Raw genomic sequence first — 22,069 nt, 5'->3', positions numbered from 1 at the left:
CAGGAGAAATTAGTGTAGCTGGGGGAAGAGCTTTAAGAGCTGTTTAAAATCAAATTCCTTGCAAACTGAGGTGTTAGTGTCTTCTAGTGTCTTCTATTGATGTGATCTAATGTAGCTCTGTTAGAAGCAATGTGCAAGTGAGGTGCAGCACGTCTGAAAATTCATCTGGAACTTGAAATACCATTTAGTAAGTATTTAGGGGTAATGTTCTGTCAGTATCTAAACCTCAGAACTGCACAGATTTTCAGAAGTGCTCAGCAAGTCGTAGTTCTCATGGTCTCAACTGAGAAAGACGCAAAGAATTCCTTTTAATTTCAGCCACTATGCAGAGTCTGACAGAAGGAATCTGTCTGAAGGAGACACCTGCACAGACAATTAACATTTAGCTCTCCTGAGTGCTGTTCTGGTCTTTGATATTCATGAGATGCCTGGTTTTGGGCTAATCATTTGATTCTATGCCTTAAGTACATGAGGTAAATAGCTGGATACCAAAACCTAATGTTGCAGCTCAAGTGATACAAAATTGATTTTTGAAAGTGACCTTAGGGCACCTCTTCACACACAGTGTGGGCAGTCTTTGCCTCAGTTATGTGGCCTTTGTAAAAGGATACTCTAGAGGGAAGGGATGCCGTCCTGAGGGACCACAACAGGCTTGTGGAGAGGGGGAAAGAGCCTCAAGAGGTTCTACAGGGCTGAGTTCAAGGTCCTACCCCTGGGTCTGTGCAGGGCTGACTGAGGGATGAAGGGGTTGAGAGCCATCCAGCAGAGAAGGACTTGGGGATGAAGGATGGACCATGAGCTGGCAATGTGCACTTGTAGCCCAAAAACCCACCTCTGTTCAGCATTGAGAGAAGCATGGCCAGCAGGTCAGGAGAGGTGAATTGTCACCAGTACAAGAAAGACATGGATGTGTTAGAGCAGGTCCAGAGGAGGCCACAAAAATTATCAGAAGGCTGGAACACCTCTCCTGTGAAGACATGCTGAGGGAATTGGGATTGCTCAGCCTGGAAAGGAGAAAGGTCTGGGGAGACTTTGTAGCACCTTGGAGTACATAAAGGGGGGATTATAGGGAAGAGTGCAAAAAACCTCTTAGCAGGGCCTGTAGTGTCAGGACATTTTTAAACTTGTATGTGGTAGATTTAGAAAGGAAACAATCTTTTCTGTAAGGGTGGTGGAGGCACTGTATCAGGTTGCCCAGGGAAGCTGTGGTAGCCCCATCCCAAGGGCAGGCTGGGTGGTGCTCTGAGCAGCCTGCTCTGCTGGAAGGTGTCCCTGCCCATGGAAGGGGGTAGAACTACATCATCTTTAAATGTTTGTACCAATCCAAAGCATTCTATGATTCTGTCCTAGAGATCCCCATGTGACAGCCAACAGACGTGGAAAATTTCCTCCCATAAAAGGAAATTTTCAGCTCATGCTATGCATTTTCTTTTGAGTGCAGGTGCAGGGGGAGCTGAAAAGAAAGTGGAGGAGCTTGTGCTGGAAGCAGACAGCAGGCAGAGACTACAGACTGCACTCATCCATTTCCCGAAATGGATCCGAAAGTGTTTCCCAGCTCCACAGGAATTCAAGAGCTCACTCATTTATGCAGACAGAGACCACCATGATATAAATGAGCTAGGTCCCCCAAAACATGAAAAACTGTGGGATATATCATTCATTATGCAGCTTGATGTGATATTTTATAACATGTACAGTTTAGTGCTTTGCTTTTCTACATGTTGGTATTTGGGGAATTGTTTTGTGCAGCCAACCTATTCTTGATGGAGAATCCTGCCCCATGGATGCTTTCTGTTTTGTTCAAATAGTATTCATATTAATTCTGATGTTCTCTTGCAGTTTACTAGCTGTAACAATTCAAAAATTCATTTTCCATAAAGGTCCCTTTACCTTCCAAAGTGGCTACAAGATCCATGCAGGGTATCCTGCTCAATGCAGATTTCTTTGGCACATGTAAGGGTTAAGATGGGAAGCAAGAAAATTTCTTACACTTTATTTATACTTAAGGAAACATTGCCTTAAGGATTAGGAAATTCTTTTCTAATTATGGAAAATAAAAGTAAAAAAAAATCTAAGACCATAATTAACCACACTGGGAGTTCAGTGTGCTAATCCAGGAAATCATTAACATGATTTACAAGAGAGGGAAAAAGGTAGTATTTCTAGGCTAATGGCACACATTTCAGAGGTTACGTTCTACAGAGTTTGATTCTGTTGTTACTTTCAAAAGTGCCTGGTTTGGTGTTTGGGTGCAGAGTGTGGGGCTACCTTTACAGGCCATACAGAAAAAATTACTATATTACTTTGAATATAGTAGTTCTCAGTTGTCCCATTCTGTTTAAAGTCAGAGATTTGTGTTGATCTTTCATGAAGAAGTTTTCTTAAGAGATATGTTTTATTGCTAAAGCAGCCTGGCATAGGATAAACAGCCTTGGATAGCTCATTATACATTGAAAATACATTTTTTACAGTATTGTCATTGAACTCTGTCTCTAGAAACTACATATTTGACTGCAAAACACAAGGAATATTACAGTGAAGCTACAACTCAGATTTAACAAAAAAATTAAGTACTTTTAGGTTTATTCAGTTCTATATCTATCTGAAATTATTTAAAATTTAGTCCTGACCATGACTCCAGAAAAAAAAAAAATTAGACAGAATCCCTAAAAATTACCATAAAAGGCATAAAGAAGGAATTTTCAACAATGCCAAGCCTCTTATGTAGCCATGTTTAAAAAAAAGGCAGAGAACTGACAGACTTATAAAAACATACATAACATTTCCTCTCTTTAAAAGAAATAAACCAGTGATGTTCTCTTCCCATGCCAAGGTTTAACCATGTCCACTCTACATTACAAGTGGGAATAATCTGTATTTGCATGAGTACCTCCATACAAGCCATTGCCCTCATATTTCAGCTAACAGGTTTTATGGAGCCAGCAGAATCCAAGGTCCCTACTCTTGACAGATAAAGGGAAGAACAGCAGCAAGGGCATCCCTTGGCAGGAATATTTGTACATCCTTGAAAATATTACCAGTACTGGGAGTATTGTCAGCAGCTGTCTTAGTGCATTACAATTCTTGGTCTGATTTAATCCAGCTGTTTATCAGTCAAACGCAATTTGTTTTAATGGGATTGCCATGGAGTCACACAGAGTTTTGTCAGACCAAAGATAGAAAGGGTTCCATGGTTCACATGGATCCTGCAGAACCTGGTGAATGTTACATGACACCAGCAGGTATCATTTGAGTTCAACTACAATCACTCAAAGAATTGTTACTTACAAAAACTGAATTTAAAGGAGCTGTTGATCACTTTCAGATCATTCATAATGTTTTCTGTTTGGCAGAGTAACTATGAGATTCAGGGTGGAAGTAGGGGGCTCAACATTCCCACGGGGTCTAAAGATGTGTCCCTACACAAGTATTTAAACTCAATATATTCCCAAAGACTTTAGACTGAGGAAACACTGCTGAAATTTAATATGTTTCCTGGATCTCTGGAGAAACTTATCACAAGCTCTTAACTGCAAATATATGAAGACCCACTGGAGCTGTGGGAGCTGTTTTTACACCTAAATTAAACACATCTGTGCACATTAGGGTTCTTTGTCTGCAGTGGCATTGGGACTGCTCAGTTCCCTGAGATGAGACGTGCAGGATGTTCTTTTTTCCCCCCTTAATTTCTGGGGTAGAAAGGCACATGTGACAAGCATTCAAGTGTGCTCATCTTTGTGCTCAAATGAGGTTATGTGAGTGAGTTGACACACAGACAGAATGGTAGCACAGAAATAGACGTTTCAGGCAATCATTTCCATCAGTCTGTTCTGCATGATGCATCACCAATTATATGTGTTTATAACACATTGTATCTTAGAGAAAACTGTCTTTGTTCTAATTAGGTGAGCATGAAAAAAATCTGCATTTTAATTATTTCTGGGTTATAAAAAAAGAAAAGCCTTAACAAGAAAATACATTTTATACTGCAACAAACCAGCATTGTTTCCTTTAACAGGGTACAGATGCATTTGGGCTTGATTCTATTTTTCATGTAGGGTGAAATGCCACATGAGAATTTTGCAGTGGGAGAACATAGAGGTACCACTAAGTTTGTAAAGGACAATGTGGACATGCAAAGAATGGCACACAGGACAGAGAAGTGCTGTATATATTTTTGATTCAAACTAGTGAAAAGTACAGTATTGTGGAGAACCTCATCCCTCTATTAATAATATAAATGCAGACAATCTAAATATTTTTTTGTGAGACAGTTTAACTTCATAATGCTTTGTTCAGGCATTATCATGGCAGTTAAGACACAGAGGGCACTATGCTCACTTGTTTTTACTCCCAGAAAATTTCTCATTTCCAAATAATTTTATGCAAAGTTACAGCATCAACCCTATCATCACCAGTTTGGCAGCTGCCTTTTCATGGACAGATATAAAAATACCAGTAAAAGGTGCAGAACAGTTTGACAAATCTAGAACTTGATCAGTGCTTTTCATCTTTACAACACCCATAACAAGACAGCTTCTCATGGCTTTGTCTCTCATTGCATTTTGCTGAGGAGCATGGGATTAAATGCTCTTGCTTGTGCTGTGATGGCTCTAAAGAGTCAAAAGAACAATGCAGTGAAACATCATTTGGCCTTCTGGCATCCCTAATCCTAGTTCTCACTTATTCCTAGCAGCAGCAGGGGAGGCAGTAGAGGCTGCAAGAGAAGTGCAACCTTCCCCTGCACCTTCCTTTCTGTACTCCTTTACTGCCTTTTCTCCTTTGGTTGCATCAGAGTCCAAACTGAGTTGTAAAGTATTCAAGGCAGGAAACCTGGGGATTTTTGTCCATCCCCACTGAAAAGCCAGAAGCACAGCTTGTACTTACTGAACAGGAATGATAATGCAGTTCACTCCCAGGACCTTGGTTAATTGTTGTGCTTTACCTCCCCTGGAGGCACCATTAATTCTGAGTGATTTCTGTCAGCATTACCTGCTGCTAATGCCTGAGGAACACAGTGACAGTTTGCTCTCCACTTACTAACCACAATTAAAAACATAAATATGGACACTGACTTAAATTTTCCTCTGCAGAGCCAATTTCAGCTGGGTGCTTGATAAACTCAGGTGAAATTCATCTGCCCTGGTTTTGGTGTCTAAAAGCTCCATGTTTGTCTCTGAGTTAAAGACACTTTTAAGATGCCTTCCACAGTCAGGATAGAGAAATAGGCACTAGTTGAAGATGGCTCCTTCCATGTTCAGCTGGGCATCTGAGGCAGGTAAGCTGGACCCAGTTTTCTGTGTACTTACTATAAAATGAGCTGGGGTAGCTGGCTAGTACTTGTATTTCTCACTCCAGAGACAGAATCAGGTAAGATGCATCCCTCCAGAAGAGATCATTAAACTGTCTGGGTAATATTACACAGATACTCCTCTTTAAGCCAATTACCTTGGGTTGGCCAAAGTTATCCTCCAAGGAATGTGCACGGTAATTCAAAAGGTCAGGCAGTTCATTGGGTCAGGTGTCCCTGCCTGCCATGATAAAGCTCACAGGTTTGTGTCCCATTTTGGTTTGCCTGGCCTCAGCTTCCAACAAATGTTTGGTTTTTTGGGTAAGGTGTTTGGTTTTTGCCTTTTATAGGAGGGGCCATATGCTAAAAGAAAGTGCTCTACAGTACCCAGAATTTTCTTTATGTTCAGGTGGGCAGCTGAAGAATACCCAATCTAAGCTTGTGATGGAGTGTACTATAGCAGCAATAGGCAATTGGTGGCAAACAGCATTACAAAAAACCTTCTACAGTCAAGTTGGAGCCATCCTACCCCACTCTGTAGCATCTGCTTTGTGTCCTAATTCACCTTAGGCTTCCCTTTGCTTTTAACATGCCAGAGGGGAAAGCAACCAGCACAGACCCTCAGCAAACCAGAGACTCTGTCTGGGGCAGATTGATGAAATAAGGCATTGCCAGGTGCATGTGTCACACAGTCCATGTGCAAAGACTAAGATGAATCATCTGCATCATTTGTCCTCTATTTTTCTAAAAATCATCCTCTGTTAACTGTGAGTTTGCCCAGTTCAGCAAAGTGATTTTGGATAAAGCCCAAATTCAGTCTATTCAGATTTTTTCAGACAAGGAAAAATCAAGCCCTAAATATGTCTGACAAAAAGAAAGAGCTGGCAAGTAACCTGCAGACTCTGTGTCTGCTGCTGTGTGTGTAAGGGTCATCATCTGAACAATTACTGTCTGTGCATAGTGATACAGGAAATACCTTTACCAACAGAAATACCTTCATGTTACCATGAGTGCCTCTATCAGCTCTGGGCTGTCAGTGCTACCCTGGCATGACCAAATACACAAGTTAGGATGCAGTGCTATTCTGTTACTGAAAAAATAACAAAAAGTGTTTGAACATGTATGTTACAAGAGTACATCAGGATAACATTTAAAAGGAGCATTCTGTGATATGTTTAACCATTCTGCTGAATCTGGTTCTGCCCAAGGATAGCAGGTTGTAGTTAAATCTAATTCAGGAACATTTCTATTGTCAGATTTAAAAGGTGACTGAAATGTCCCAAACCCCCCTATTTCCCAAAGCACTGTAATAAGTTTATGATTACCTGCAGCTTTTTTTGTCCTGGCACAAGATATGTATGTATGAGTATTACTTCAAATTTCTCTTTTGTCATCTTTGTTATAACTTTATATCTGTCAAGTATGGTAAAAATTTAAGATGATGTAAATGAATGTGATTATTTTTTACAAAATGTACAGATTATGATGTTGTATAGATTAATGTGTGTAAATAGATTTCATACTGTAATTCACTATAGTTTTCTTCTGGTTTTGCTCTTTTGTTCTTTTCTGGTTTCAGTTTTTAATGTCACAAACCTAACAGCCTTCTCTGAGATGTTCTATATAAAGCTGTGAACAAATAAGTGTTTACATCTTTATGCTATTACAGATAATAGTAGTCAATAACACCATAATGGACTGAAGAGGAATCAGAGAATAAAAATTTTAAAAGTTTTGCACAAAAATTCCATTATTTATAGTTTTTTTTAAAAATTGTGTACAATGATGCAGTTTTCTGACTGATCCAGTGGCTCATGGCCATGCTGAAGGATGTGGCTAAGTCAGTATTTCACTTTTTAATTCAGCAGCTGTTAGACACACATGTCTAACAGAAAAACAGCCCCTAGCTTCACTGAGGAATATGTAGCTTTCTGTAACCTAGATGTGCTTACAGGGGCATGAGAATGGCACACAGCCAGAGCAGAACCAAGTGATCCCATATGTTGTGTATGGCACCATCTCCATGGCCAGCAGCTATTTTTGATTTATCACAGCTTGCTCAAAACTTGATTGCCCAGTTATCTGTCAGAAGTACAGGGGTCTGTCTGGAGCACAATATAATGCAGTGAGAGCAAAGGAAAGCTGTGATGTCTCTCCTGTAGAGGCAACACCATCTGTGGTGATTTTTTTCCCTGAAAGATGTGTATTTGTTTCTCTACCTGGAATGGGAATGGGCACAGGGTGAGAATGAGAATGAGACTGGCAGTGGTGTGCTGCTGATGGGGCCAGAGAGAGGGGACCACATGTGGGGGAGCAGGGGGCACCTCATGGGGCAATCCCTGCCCTGGCAGTGACACCAAGCAGGGACAGAGGATGGAGCCTTTTCTGGTGTCTCTCATGGACCAGAGGGTCCATCCCCTGCTGTGTGTGAATCACAGAAGCCACTCCACCCAGAGGGCTCTTCTGAGCCTTTGGGAGACCTGAGCTCTCATCCTCTCCCACCTCGTGTGAGTTCTTGTAGGAGCTGTGTCAGTCTGGACCCTGTGGCAACCAACAGCACACCTGCAAAGCCCTTCAGTGTCCTTGCCCCCAGGCATGCCCTCTGTCCCTCAGAGCCAGATCACCCTGGCGTCTGCATGAGCTGCTTTGGAGCTGCTGAGCATGCAGGACAGCCAGGGTGCAGAGGAACAGGGACACTGGGACAGCTCCCATCAGTTCTGGCAACAGCACCTGCAGCTTTTCATGGCCAGTCTGAGTCCTCTCAAATGCAGAAGTGGATCCTTTACAAAAGTTCTGGATAATTAGAGGAATGGTTATCCCAGAATACAAGCAGTGTACTGTGGAGGGGAAGAATAAGGGAATCTGCAGCTGAGAGAAGGAAACACTTCTCTGACAGCTCCTGCATGGCCCCACTGGGCAGTATCAGCTGCAGGGGTCCCTTAGCTCTGTACTCTGGCCCACAGGCAGCTGTGAGCACAGCACAAACTGCATGTGAACACACACACTCCCTTTCCTCTGAGTGCACCAAGGAGCTGCTAACTGGGACACTTGAAAAGGCAAAGGAGATCAGTGGATGGGAGGGTGGAAGAGTCAGAAAGAGCATCTGTCTTTGTCTCTGTAAGAGATCTGAACCCAAGAACTACAGCAGACAGAGAAAAGGTATTGCAAACTCTGTGTGTGTGTTCCAGTTGGGTGTTGGTTGTAGAATGAGGTTACTTTCAGAGAACACCTTGTTTTCCCCTAGCAGTGCACAAGCCAAATCCCCATTATCTCCCAGTTCCCAGAGCTTTTCCCATCAGTGTTCCCAGTTCAGCTTGTACCAAGGCAGAGGGCAGCCCTTAGGTGGCAGAGTGACAGTCTAAAAGGAGGAACAGGGAGCTCATGAGAGCCCATGCTCAGGGAAAGCAGCATCTCCCCCACACCCTGCAGCTCTGCAAAGGCCAGATCTGAGTGTGGCCCCCTGCAACATTGCCCTGACTGTGGAGTTTGGGGATGACTTGTTCAAAGCAGGCACTCTGGCAAGGTACAGGTCATTCCAGTTTGCAAATGGGTTCCCTGCACAATGCTAAAAAAGTCCTAAATAACCAAACCAGATGTGTCCAACTGAATAAAATAAAATGCTACCTGTTAGTTATTATTTACAATCAATTATATTTTAATATCCTTAACTTAACATAGACCGGGATATATTATGAGCTGGCTGACATGCAATTTACGTTGAATGATTGTATCAAACCATTTATTAAAAAAGTATACATTGCATCAAACCATTAATTAACTTTGTGTTGCAACAAAGTAGTTATAGATTTTCATGCAGAATAAATAAATGTATTTCATGTAATATCCTACAAATTACCCTAGGATATTGCATTAAATATGGATATTGGATTTGGAAGGCAACAGAAATCTAAATGAAGAGCTGTGCTTTATGTTGAAATCCTTCTGGATTTCTCAGTTGGTGCCTTTGTAATTGAGACTGCTTCTCAACACAATCCCATTAAGCTGTGAAATTCTCTGTTCAGAAAGGCTTTATTTAGTAATACCCCTTGGCCACTGCTTATCCCTGGTTTCCTGCTTGTATTCTTCACCTGCTTTTAATTAGTGCCTTGGGCTTTGCCTGCCTGTCTCTGTAGGATATGAAAAAATACTGAGGGAAATAATGAGGGAATTAGTAAGCAAGTTTATAACAGTATAATTAATAATGGTCTCTGACTACAAGGGGACATTTTGTTACACAGAACTGCATTCACGAGAAGCAATTTGAAAATTAAAACATAATCTGAGTAATACACAAAATTGTGCTATAGAGGATGTTTGTGCCTTAGCCAGGTGATGGATTGGACAATTTAATCATTCCTGCAGATTATAGCTTCTGTTATTCAGATAAGTACCAAAATCATATGGCCTGTTTCAAAAAACACTTAACTTGACCCTATTACTCAACAACAAAAACATGAAGAAAAACAGTGTTTCCCTCAAATGCACAACATCTTTTAAAAAGCATTTTCATTTTGCTTTTGAAGGCCATAACATCCTGTTTCTTGGGTTAGCAGAATTTATCAATTTAGACACTCAAAAGGACCTTTTTGTCATGAAACATATGGAATTAATGTTTTTAATAAGTAGGGGGTTTTTAAAAAACCTTTTAAAATCATAGCATATTATACCTCGATCAATGTATAGCTCTGGTTGCTTGTCCTGATGCCCCAAACATGAGCTGAGAGCAGCTTGAAAGACACAGGCAATATTGGGGTTTTTTATCATTAAGGCTTAGTCCATTTCTGTCTGACTTGAAACATCTCAATTAAGGTTTCTATTTATAATTCCCCTTTTTGACTGAATGCAAGGCTAAAAATCCAGCCCAAGCACTGCTCCTGGCTCTTGGACATTTCATGCCCTGCCCCAGAGCAGCCCACGAGGGTCTGCCATGGGGAGTCCCCTGTCCCCACAGAGGGTTCCACAAGGTTGTTGCTGCCCCTCACACAGAATTTCCCTCTCATTGCTACTCTGACAGGGCTGTGTCATAGATATGGTGAAGTTTTCCCACTCTTTCAGCAGCCTCCAAAATCTGAATCCTAATTTAAACCATGGGATCCCTGATTTTATTGATCCACTCTCATGATATCCAGTAGGAAAATACTTTACAACCCTTTCTGGCTTCACTGCAGTGAAATATTGAATTTAGAGGAATGCTTTCAAATATTATAATGATTTAAAGGATTAAAGTTGAATTACAACTGTTCTTGAATGCACAAAAATGAGCAGCAGGTATTTTTTATGGTTTTGGTTCCCATGGAAATTTACATATAAGTCAAAATTTGACTGGCATCACATAAACTGAGGCTGGAAGCTAGAAAGTTATTTGCAATAAACAGAGGAAGGAGGTTTTAAAAAATCTTCATGGCATCTCAGGAAAATTCCACTTTTAGATTCCTTTTTACATGGCTTAGGAAGAGTCCCATGTTACATGGCTTAGGAAGAGTCTTAAGAAACAGGGAATTAGACCTCATGATCCATACACTTGTACTTCCTCCACTCCCACCAGGCTATGGGATCTTAACTGCATTAATACAGCCACAGTTTTGGAAAGAAACAGGAAAAGTTAGAAAAAGCATTATAAACCCATACAAATCAGAGAGTTAAGATAGATGAACTAGTCACAAAAATCATTATGTTTTGATCTGTTCTTGACTATTACAAAACTCACTATTAATGCCATCAACTGCTATTACAAAACTCACTATTAATGCCATTTCAGCTGTAGATTCAGCCTGGTGCTGCTCCATTGTGCCTGGATGAATGGAAGCTGCTGTGACGTAGATACTTTGGAAGAAATGTGAGCACTACAAAGAGACTTTTGGTCTCAGTTCATCTTCTCCCTCTATTGTGCTCTGTATTCATCACAAGCCTAGAAAAGTTCTTCCAATTTCCTATTCATATAATGATCCATGAATAGTACAACTGTACTGCTATATATGTTCTCCAAATGTCTGGGCTGAATAGTTTATTTCCTCTGAGTTGTAATTATTCATCTCAGCATTTGGCAATGTTTTCAAGGGGTTTTAACTTTCCTCATGCAATGTGTCATCAGGTTTCAAAAATAGTAATTTCTTTGGACAATCTGGATACTGAAGTACTTGGTTGGCTCATAGGGTGGAAAATGGCTTCTGACCTTCACAACTTTTGGTTGCCTGGATTTTCACTGCTTTAGCACATTTGGAAAATTTTAATTAGTGAAAAATGGTAAATTAGAAGAAAACATCAAGAAAAAGGATGTAAAGTTGGATGTAAACTGAGGATCTAGCTTTGAGGAAATACAGTTATACTCTGGGGCAATGGAAGTTGAAAAGGAGGATTGATTTGGGGAGGCTACATGTAGCACAAAGTGGGGAAAAAAGGTTGTGATGGGAAGGGAGGAGCTGTGCTGAAAATCCCTTTTGAGTCAATCACTACTTGAGGACCATTTTCATGAGGAACTGTAAATGATCTTGCTAAATATTTTCCATTCTGTGTGTGTGAAGCTAAAGTAGCACCTAAATTTTCAGAAACATGCACTGCATATAAAACCTTTCCAGTTTTGCTCCAGTTTGCTCTTATGATATACAGTTTGAAAAATTCAGATGTTCAGGTACAATCCCCCTATCAACTGATGGTCTACATTCCTGTCCTTTTACAAAGAAATTTTACACATTTTAGGTTACATGAAGGCCGTTTTTTTGGCTTTTACATATGAAAAAAATGAAAACTTTTCTGAGTAAATAAGAGAATTAGAAAGCACTGATTCATTTTCTAAGACAAAAAAGGCAAAAAACCCTTTTACACCACCAGACCAAGAAAACATTTTTGCACCAATAAGCTAATAAGGTAGTACATTTTGGGGCATTAAACATAAATCATGACTCCTGATCTCATTACCAAACTTAAACACCGTGGCATTAACTGTGTCAGCTGATGGATTACGTGTGCCAAAGTCACTAATGAAAGAATAATGTTCTCTATACTTTCATATGTCTAGAATATTTATTTTATGATTCTGTCAAACCAAAAACCAATAATTTTGGCTTTCACTCTTCCACTAGTATCCAGTTTGTAGCTATTTAATTGCAAATGCTTCACTAAAGGTACAATCCCAGTAGCCAGCAGGCTGCCAAGTATCAAAGCATATCTCAACACCAGCCAAGTAGGAAGTCAGTTTTTGAGCACAACTGATTAAGTTGCTCTTCCATTTTCTACTTGAAAATGGTTAGCATTTGGTTTTGTTATTAATACAGCTTAAAGTCTGCCATCTGCCTTTGTAAAACCATGAATTTTGGGCATGCTGAGTCAAATTCCTGCAAGATGACCTGTGACCTATCCCAGCCTTAACTCTGTCTCTGCTATTCCTGACATATTTATTCAATCTGTACTTCATGTCCCTCAGCAACAGGCACTGAACAATTTAAGAGGGCAGAAATCCTCTCAGGGAAGATGTTTGTGACAAGCTTTGGCTGGACAAACACCTGTTGTGCTTCATGGACAATTCTTCCTCCAATGAGATCCACAGGTGTCACTGCATATAGCAGCCTTCTGAAGGGAATTAATTGCTGCTCTAAAATAAGTCTTCTGCAATATGTTTTAGTTCACTTTCTGCAATGAGCAAAACCCAAAAGCATCTGGGTATCTGCTTACCATAATTTTTTATTACTTTTAAGTATTCAAATTTTCAGCTACTGTATTATTATTCTGTTAGGGGTAGAAATGGCACATTGGTACCAGCTAGGAATACGTGCCCGTCACAGACATATTTTATGAAAAATGCTTTTGTTAGGATGTTTTCTTCTGAGAAGCTGAGAGGCCTTGGAAACAAAATGTAAACAATAATTATTTGCTGCTGTAGAATGCAACAGTTGGATCTTTGATTGGTCTCATGTGGTTGTTTTTAATTAATGGCCAATCACAGTCTATCTGTCTCGGACTCTCTGGTCAGTCACAAGATTTTATTATCATTCCATTCCTTTCTATTCCTTGCTAGTCTCCTGAAGAAATACTTTCTTCTATTCTTTTAGTATAGTTTTAATATATCATTTTCTTTTAATATAATATATATCATAAAATAATAAATCAGCCTTCTGAAACATGGAGTCAACATTCTCATCCCTTCCTTCGTCCTGGGACCCCTGTGAACACCACCACAATGTGCCCATTTCCTAAAAAAGAACCACATTCTCTCAGGCTCACTCAGGTCTCCAGCTGCACACATCTCAAGCTTTAAGTCTATACTCAAGTCCTGAAACATCAGCAGAACTTAGGATGCTGATCTGGTGTTTTGCTGATCATAAACACAGTTTGGAGCAACAGTGCTTGCTCATTCCTGCCTCTGCTTTATGATTTCCATTGTGTAAATTATACATGATCTTGAGAGTCCTTTATCAATACTTACCCATCTTACAGCATATTTGTAACTCATCTTTTGCACTTCACCAAGGAAACGATTTCTTCTTTTTGTAATATTATGAATACTTGATGATGTTGTACATATTTCCCTTTAATTTATAGGGACATGTTTGCTGACATTGTTATCTGGATACAATATTTACTGTCTCTTGATGTTTTTTTCAGAATTGTTATGGCAGGAGGAAAACAAAATCACAGCTACAGCTGAGACAAGGCAGTCATGACACCCTTCAGGGAAGAAAAGAGATTGGAGCACCGAGCCAAGGGTGCCAGGGCAGGGGGCTGGAAGACCAAAGCAGAGTCAGTGTGCAGCAGGAATGAGCCTTGAGCACCCATCCTGCCAGGGGCAGGGCCAAGGAGGGGCACAGAGGAGTCTGAAACCCCACAGAGGAGTCTGAAACCCTCTCCTGAATGATCCTGGTGTTGACATAAATTGACAGCCCACTAGAAGAGCATCAGGGGGGAGCTTGGATCAGCTGCTGCAGTGCTAAGGGAGCTCTTTTGAAGGCTTTAGCTGATTTTTTTTCAGTGAGTGATTAAATCACCCTCATCTTGTCTGGGGCCATTGGACAGCAGTGCAGACAGCCCCAGACCTGCAGTATGACCTCCCAGCTGTGGCTCCCATCAGGATCTCTGGCTCACACATCAGAAGGTCTCACTGTCTTTGCTCAAATTTTCTGTTTATTCTTTCAGATATCTCCTCACAAATGTTTGTTTTAATTTCATGGCAGTTACTTAAATCAAGATGGCTTTTATCATAGTTAATTACTAATAGCTTGAACTTAGGAGGTACTTTGAGTACTCCTACCAGGCCTATGACTTTGTTACTGTAGAAGAAGAGATATTGAGTAAATTGAAAGCAGTCTCAGAGTTTGAGGATACAGAACCAGCAAGGATGCAGACAGCCATTAGGCCCAATGTTGTTTCTTTTTTTCTTGGTGAATAAGAACTTGAAGCAAGCTTCTAGCTGAATTTCAATTGACAGTAAGCAAGTAAACACTAAGTCCATCTAGGTCAGAGTATCACTTAACATTCTTTAAAAATCAGACACTGTAATGTAGATGAGGAATTGAAACAAGTGGAGAGAGAAGCCCACTAGATTTTCCTTGCAATGCAAACCTACTTTTAAAATGTTTGCATGCTATGGATGGACAATAAGAACATAGTCTATAGCACCATTTCTACAGAATAGCAATCCTGAATGACATTTTATATTAATTCCTGCTTTTTTCTAAGCTTTATTTCCCATATATAAAATTTCTTTTGTCTTTTCTTGTGTCCCTCCTCTACCCAAACAATATTTTTTGTGATTTACGACATGATGTTTTAGTACCAATGTAACAAACCCCAGAGATGATGCCTGGACACTGAAAAATAGGATTTAAATCACTGACACAAGACACTGAATTAGTGCAGAAGTTTCTATGCAATTAATGAGTGCACTTGAGAATGTTCAGTGTATTTCAAGTACTCAAGGATCTCCACTAAGTCACACAATCCAAATGCAATAATTGTTACTAAAGCCATGTCTTGGACAGGGAAAATTAAGAAAGCTTGGATTTCACTTTCTCAAGTCAGCAATGATGGAAATACACAGATTTGCTTACAGATAAAATTAGTGTTCCAGAAATAGACAACTCTGTGGGCTTAAAAGTGAGGCTTTCTATTTATCTGCACACTGTTCAGATTCTCATAAATTTACTTCAAATACCATTTTACTCTGAGAATCATTCAGCTGGGTTCTATGAGTTGTACCTACAAAGAGAAATAATTGGTGTAAAATTAAGACTGCAACTTCCTGTTACAAATTGAGTATAAACTGTGTGTATGTCTGCTAGTTTTCAAGAGGGTTTTTGTCACTGTCATATTTTCTGAAAAATCCCTGTGGCAGGATTTCTTCTCCTGGGAAGCTGAGAAGACTCAAGAGAAAAATGAAAATAATAAATATCTGATTGCTTCTCCTGTGTTTTGCTGCTTTGGAATGTGGTTGGAGATTGTTTATCCAACAGGTGGTTGCTTGATTGGTTTCATGTGAATTTTTCTGTGAATTTGATTGGTTTCATGTGAATTGTTTTTACTTAATGACCAATCACAGCCAGCTGTGTCTGGACTCTGGAAGGAGTCACAAGTTTTCATGATCATTTTTTGTAACCTTCTCTCTGTATCCTTTATTCTTTAGTGTAGTTTTTAGTATAGCATTCTTTTATATAAGTACATAAAATAATAAATTAGCCTTCTAAGAACATGGAGTCAGAGTCATCAATTCCTCCTTTGTCCTAGGGACTCAGCAAATACCACAGGATTTTCTATTTATTTTCCTATTTGGAAACGTTTCTGAATGCATTGCTAGACCATAGAGAGTGCAGCATGCCACACTAGATCAAATCCATGGTCACACATATAGCAAAAGCTTCAGGAAAAACCCATCAATATTTTTCCTGTACAGCCTCTGCCTGGTCTCTTTCTAACCCAGAGGAGTTCCTGACTCACACCCAGACACATGAGGCACCTTTTAACTCTTCCCTAACACTCTCCTCAGACTGATTCTCTATTTGCCAATCCTACCCACTCTAGTCTGTCCTTTCTAAAGGGTAACTTTCTTTTCAGCTCTGTTTGTTGAGCTGATCAGTGCATTCCCTAAATTCAATAGTTCCTTGCTGTATAACACAGGAGTTGCATTAGTTTGAAGTCTCCAAATTAGGTATTGCATTTCCTTATTGAATTCTGGGCTGAAGCATTTCCCTCTGCAGCTCCATGCTGCTTTCCTGCACACCAAGACATTTTCTTGCTATTGCTGATGGCTGGAAGGTGCCCTTTGCCCTCCCCATCCCTAAGGATAGCAGTTCCCAGGCTGCTTACATAGATGAAATCAATCTCATGTACTGATGATTTTGTTCAGGATTTCCACTCCCAAAAGAATAAAAAGCTTCATCACACATCAAATGTCTCAGAAATCTTACAGGTTTACAAGAACAAAAAAAATTGCAAAGTATCGATTAAATGTATTTAATTATAAAAGATTTCTTTGGCTCCTTCATCCCAATGTCAACTAAGGTGGAATTAACTTTGGAAGTTAAGATGAAATTTTAAGATTTCTGTCTTCTCTTGCTTTTTGCTCTCTATATAAATAGGAGACAAAGCCAGAATTTTCTTTCATTCATGCACGCTAGAAAGCCTTGTTGTACCCATTTGTCTGCTACAAAACCCTGCTTGTTTGTTTCTCGCTGCTGTCTTATGACACTTATTTTCTCAATAAGGAAAATTTTCTCTTTGAAACTGTGTAATAGTTCCCATTTTATACTTTTACTCACCTTTTTTTGCTTTCATATACCACATCCTTTTGGAAATGATTAGTAAAACCTTTTGTAGCATCATATGAATAACTTTCAAAGCACGGTTTTTGCCAGATTCAAAGCTGCTTTCTGCCTGTGAGGCTGGAAAAAGATCTAAAGATACCACAGGTGGTGAAATTGAAACAAAGCTACTTAATTTGACTAATATTCCTTTCCCTAATACATGGTTCTTAGGATTGCATTCATATCCTGTTCCATTCATGAATAAATCATGGGCATGTTGGCTGTGCTTGTGGGTTGCAGCTCTCAGGATTTATTTCTGAGGGTGACATCCAGAATTCAAATAATGTGGCATACCCCAGGTATTGGCAGCTCTGAGGGATTTTGTGGAAAGACCAGCTTACTTCTGTGTGGAGCTGGAAGGGACAATTGAACTGCTTTTGTTGGAAAGGAGCAAGACTGATCAGGCAGTTAATTAAGCAGTCAAACTCTTTGGTTAATGATCCTGCAGGGGCTGTCAATTCTCATTACGTGTAAGATCAGTTTCACTGAAGGGGAGCTGAAAGCTGAGGTTGGGTTCTGCCTCTCTCTTCGAAAGCAGGAGCAGGGAGGTGGTGAAGAGGAATCTTCACCAGAGCCTGGGCCAGCAGGGGAGGGAAGGGAACGTTTTAGCACAGTGAGTTTTAGCACAGACACAAGAGCTGCTGCTGACCCATTCACCTTCTCTCTGGTACCTTGGCAAAGGCAGCATTCTGTCTGTGCATGTCTATCCCACAAGAAAATCACCCTGAAAAATATGGTTATTTTTATCTTCATCATGTTCCCCTGCAAATGATTCATTTGGCACACTGAGAGTTGTTCACAAAGGAAAGGGGCTGGGAAAAGGGGGCCAGAAGCTGCTGAAGCCAGAAAGAAAGACTTGTCACTCTGTGCCCATGTGTGGGGACAATATAAAGTCCTACCTGTGGCCTTTCAGAGGAGCTGCAAGTTGAACCTCCATAGATTAGAAGCAATTGGTAAAGTATGAATATAGGGAAAATTTAGTAGCTTCCAGAGAAAGGGCTGGAAAATGGATGATGAAGAGATAAATCAAAGAACAGTAATTTTACCAAGTGAGAGATAAGAGTATACTAATATTTAATGGCAAAAATGTGGAGTGCATGAATAATTTAGACTCCTGCCAACAAAAAGAATAAGTTCCAGGTGTAGACACCCTGTTATGCACAGTGATGAAATATAATTTATATCCATTTTTTTGTGGCTCTATACTTTCTCAAACAAATATGTCAGAGTACTTGAAAAATATCAGTTAATAAATTCTCCCAGTTTATTACCTTGATAGAACTAATCACATTTTTCCTAGGAGAAAACTGAATATTTCTCATATGCTTGGATCATCCAGGAAGTCTGTGGCAGTTCAGGATATAATCCAGGTATTCTGAATATCAGCTCTGTATTTAGCTATAAATTCAGCTTTCCTTAGACTTGACTTGAGTCATATTTCGTAATCCAAAAGAGCTTCTTTCTCTGGCCTCCTTCCTACCACTGCAACAGTAAAAAAAAAACCAAACCCCCCCCCCCCCCCCCAAAAAACAAGAAAAAAATTAATTCAAAATAAGATTAACAGTATGAATTTTTGAAGATATTGGTGAAAATTTGCATGGAGATGACCCCAAATCTACCAGCAGACTGGCTGGCTTGACACTGAAAAAGAAGAGAGAATGCAGAAACTTCAAGAGCTATACAGACATTTTTGAAATTTTTAAATGGACATGTTGCAGGGTTGCATGCAAACTGTACATGATGAGACATCATCTCTTCCCTTTCTGGATGACAGGGTCAAATCAGCCATTGTCTGCTGGTTTTCACCTGTTCATGAAAGATGTGCTAGTTTACCTAAACTTTTGTAGACTGGCTTGGACTATTCTTGTGAAATCTTTCTGGAGAAGAGAGATAGTCTCTGTAACCTGCTTTTCTTGAAAGATGAAAATTTTTACTCTATTCCTTCCTTACCTGCCATTAGTTTATCAGCATGCTGGAATCTCTCAAATCTGACATTATTCAGAGCTTTGGAAGAAAAGTAAAAACATAACATTGCAACTTATTCTACAGTCCAGACTGGAGCCACCCCAGAATCCCTTATAAATTGGGTTTCTTGATATTTCACTTCTATCTTTTTAAAAGTATTTATTTGTTGAAACTATTTTCCACTGAATCTTGAAATTTTGTTGAAAAACCCCCAACATATTTTTGCTTTATGACACTTTCTACAATTCAAAGATCTAGGTAGGTACGTCCCAAATCCTGGCTGACTCCTGGTCCTATGCTGCCCTTTTAGCACATTTTTAAGTTAAAGCTCCTGAACATATCACTACAGCAGCATAAAATGTCTCACTTGGAAACCCACATTTTCTGAAATCATTGCTCAAGAGTTTGGTCAGTGCTCCTGGGGCTGGTTCTGTGCAGGGCCAGGAGCTGGACTCAATGATCCTTGTGGGTCCTTGCAGCTCAGCAGATTCTGTGATTCTGTGATCAGCTGCTGCCTGAGCTCATCAAGGCACCCACCATGCATCACCCAGAACTGTCACTGTCATATATCATGAAAAATCCCTTTGCCAGGAGTTCTCTCCTGAGAAGCTGAGAAGCCTCAGAAAAGAAATGTAAACAGTAATTATCTGATTGCTTGGAATGTGGTTTGGAGGTTGCTTACCAACAGGTGCATCTTTGATTGGTTCCATGTAAATTGTTTTAACTTAATGACCAATCCCAGTCCAGCTGTGTCAGGACTCTGGTTGGTCACAGGTTTTTATTCTCCATTCTTTTCCAGCTTTCTGATGTCTCCTTTCACTTTCTTTAGTATAGTTTTAGTATATAATTTTTTAAATATAATATCATAATATAATAAATCAGCCTTCTAAGAACTTGAAGTCAAATTCCATCTCTCACCTCGTCCTGGGACCCCCAACACCACCAAAACAATTAATAACCACACAGAACCTCCTGTGCCTTTCTGCTCCCAGTGCTTTTCTCTGCTGATCACAGCTGCCCTTCCCACTTGTGCTGGACTGGAAGTGCAGTGCAGAAGATTTGGCAAGCTGTCTGTGAAAAGGATGCATTCCACCCTAAGGAAAGCAGGAGTTTATCATTAAAGACTTCATAAATAATGATTTGCTCATAAAGAGCAAAAATGGAAGCAGAAACTCATGAACATTTGAAATGGCAGAAGCCATGTTACCAGCATCTGAATTACATTTAAATTGCTGTAAATGTTGAGGATCAAAGATCACTAAATTGCATACTGGAAGAAAGCTAGTGATATAAAAAGTAATGAAAAGAGCCAGAACTGAACATTAGTAATTTTCTTCATAAAAAGCAAGTTTCCATGACTCATTCATATACTATCAATTACATGTGTTTAGAGGCTGAATTTTAAGATTAAAATAGTCTACTAAATTTAACTGAGCTGTTATCTTTATGTTTTTGCAGCAATGTTTTCCCCTGGCAATTGCAGAGAGTAGCAAGGTGGTTGTGAGCTTGGGTTATGATAACATCCGCCCATAATCTGCATTTACTGCTTACATAAATATGTGGATAACACTGAGGATTTTTCCATTCTTCTAAATATTTGCTTGCCAAGGTGACACTCTTTAATTCCCATCTCCAAAGAGTTTTAGTTTTACAGATGCATTTTCAGTCTTTTCATGGAGATGTTATTAATGTGCAGCATGAACTGAGCTTCCTAATGTCCTGGAGTGGGATGTTTCAAGGTGGTTGCAGCCACACCAGCACATCTGAGACATGATGATTTTCCCTCCCTCAGTCTTGGTTTGTGCTCACCTGTTAAAAACTTTGTGGAGAATAAGAACATAAATGCCATATTGTACTGAGCCAGAGATCAGCCCAGGTGATTAGTCTGCCTCTGGCAGGAACTTGTGGTGGATGAAGAAGGAAAAGGAATGGGAAGAAAACAATGAGTAAATGTATTCTTTCCTGAGTCCCTTCTCCCAGTTTCCAGATTATTATAAAATTGAATGATTAGATGAAAAGATTATGAAAAAAATGAAAAGATTATTATAAAAATGAATTAAAATTGCATCCAGTGTTAGTCCTCAGTGTTAGACTTGTCCTCCATTACCTGAACTGAACACAATCACATCTTTTTTACTGCCACAGCATCCTCAAAATCTTGAGTACTACAATTCTGCTATACATTGTCAGAAAAAGTAGTTATTTTTATTTTAACACTGTAACTTAATTATCCAATTGTGTGTCCCTTAATTTCTCTGTTATGGGAAGTCATGAATAACACTTCCCTTGTTGCCCCACTCATGAGTTGGCTCCAGAGTGATGAGTGCCTCTCTTCTAAACCAGGTAGTGCCTGCAAGCTCTCTGGGTTTGGCTGAGACTGAATTAATTCTCTTCATAGCAGTCTGTAGGGTGCTGTTTGGATTTGTGACCAGAGCAGTGCTGATAACACAGGAGTGTTTCAGCTGATGCAGCCCATGCACAGCATCAAGGCCCTCTCCAGTTCTCACACTGCCTCACCAGAGAGGGCTGGGAGTGCACAACAGGCTGGGATGGGACTCAGCCAGGACAGGTGACCCCAGGTGACCAAAGGGATGTCCCACAGTGATATCTCAGTAATAAAATATGATATCTCAGTAATAAAGGCCGAGGGCAGAAGGAGGAAGGGTTACATCTGGAATGATTGTCTTGCCAAGTCACTGTTATGTGTGATGAAACTTTGCTTTCTTGGGTGTGGCTGAACACCTGCTGCCTGTAAGAAAGGGGGAATGAATTCCTTGTTTTACTTTGCTTGTGTTTGCATGGCTTTTATTCTGCCTGTTAAACTGCCTTTATCTGAACCCATGAGTTTTCTCCCTTTCACCCTTCAGTTTCTGTCCCTTTCCTGCTGAGGGAGGTTCAGTGCCTGGCTTGTGGGGCTGAGCTGCCTCTTGGGACCAATCCCCAACAACTCTTTAGTACATTCCAGTGCAGTAGATGCTCTGTGCCTCTGCCCTTCTGCCCTTGCTGTATCATCTCTAGTTCTGCT

The 22,069-nt window shown here is 40.0% G+C and overlaps 1 protein-coding gene across 1 annotated transcript in view; it reads left to right on the top strand.

The window, feature by feature from the left end:
- VIPR2 (vasoactive intestinal peptide receptor 2) overlaps nt 1–6,822 on the top strand; it is a 51,382-nt gene extending 44,560 nt beyond the window's left edge. Inside the window, exon 13 of the mRNA XM_054636535.2 lies at nt 1,442–6,822. Coding sequence (XP_054492510.1) covers nt 1,442–1,612 — 171 coding nt within the window. The 3' untranslated portion in view covers nt 1,613–6,822. The remainder of the gene's footprint in view (nt 1–1,441) is intronic.
- Nucleotides 6,823–22,069: the final 15,247 nt, after the last annotated feature.

This window comes from Agelaius phoeniceus, chromosome 1 (assembly GCF_051311805.1).
Source record: "Agelaius phoeniceus isolate bAgePho1 chromosome 1, bAgePho1.hap1, whole genome shotgun sequence".
Classification (NCBI taxonomy): domain Eukaryota; kingdom Metazoa; phylum Chordata; class Aves; order Passeriformes; family Icteridae; genus Agelaius; species Agelaius phoeniceus.
This window is presented reverse-complemented; position numbering and strand designations above follow the sequence as displayed.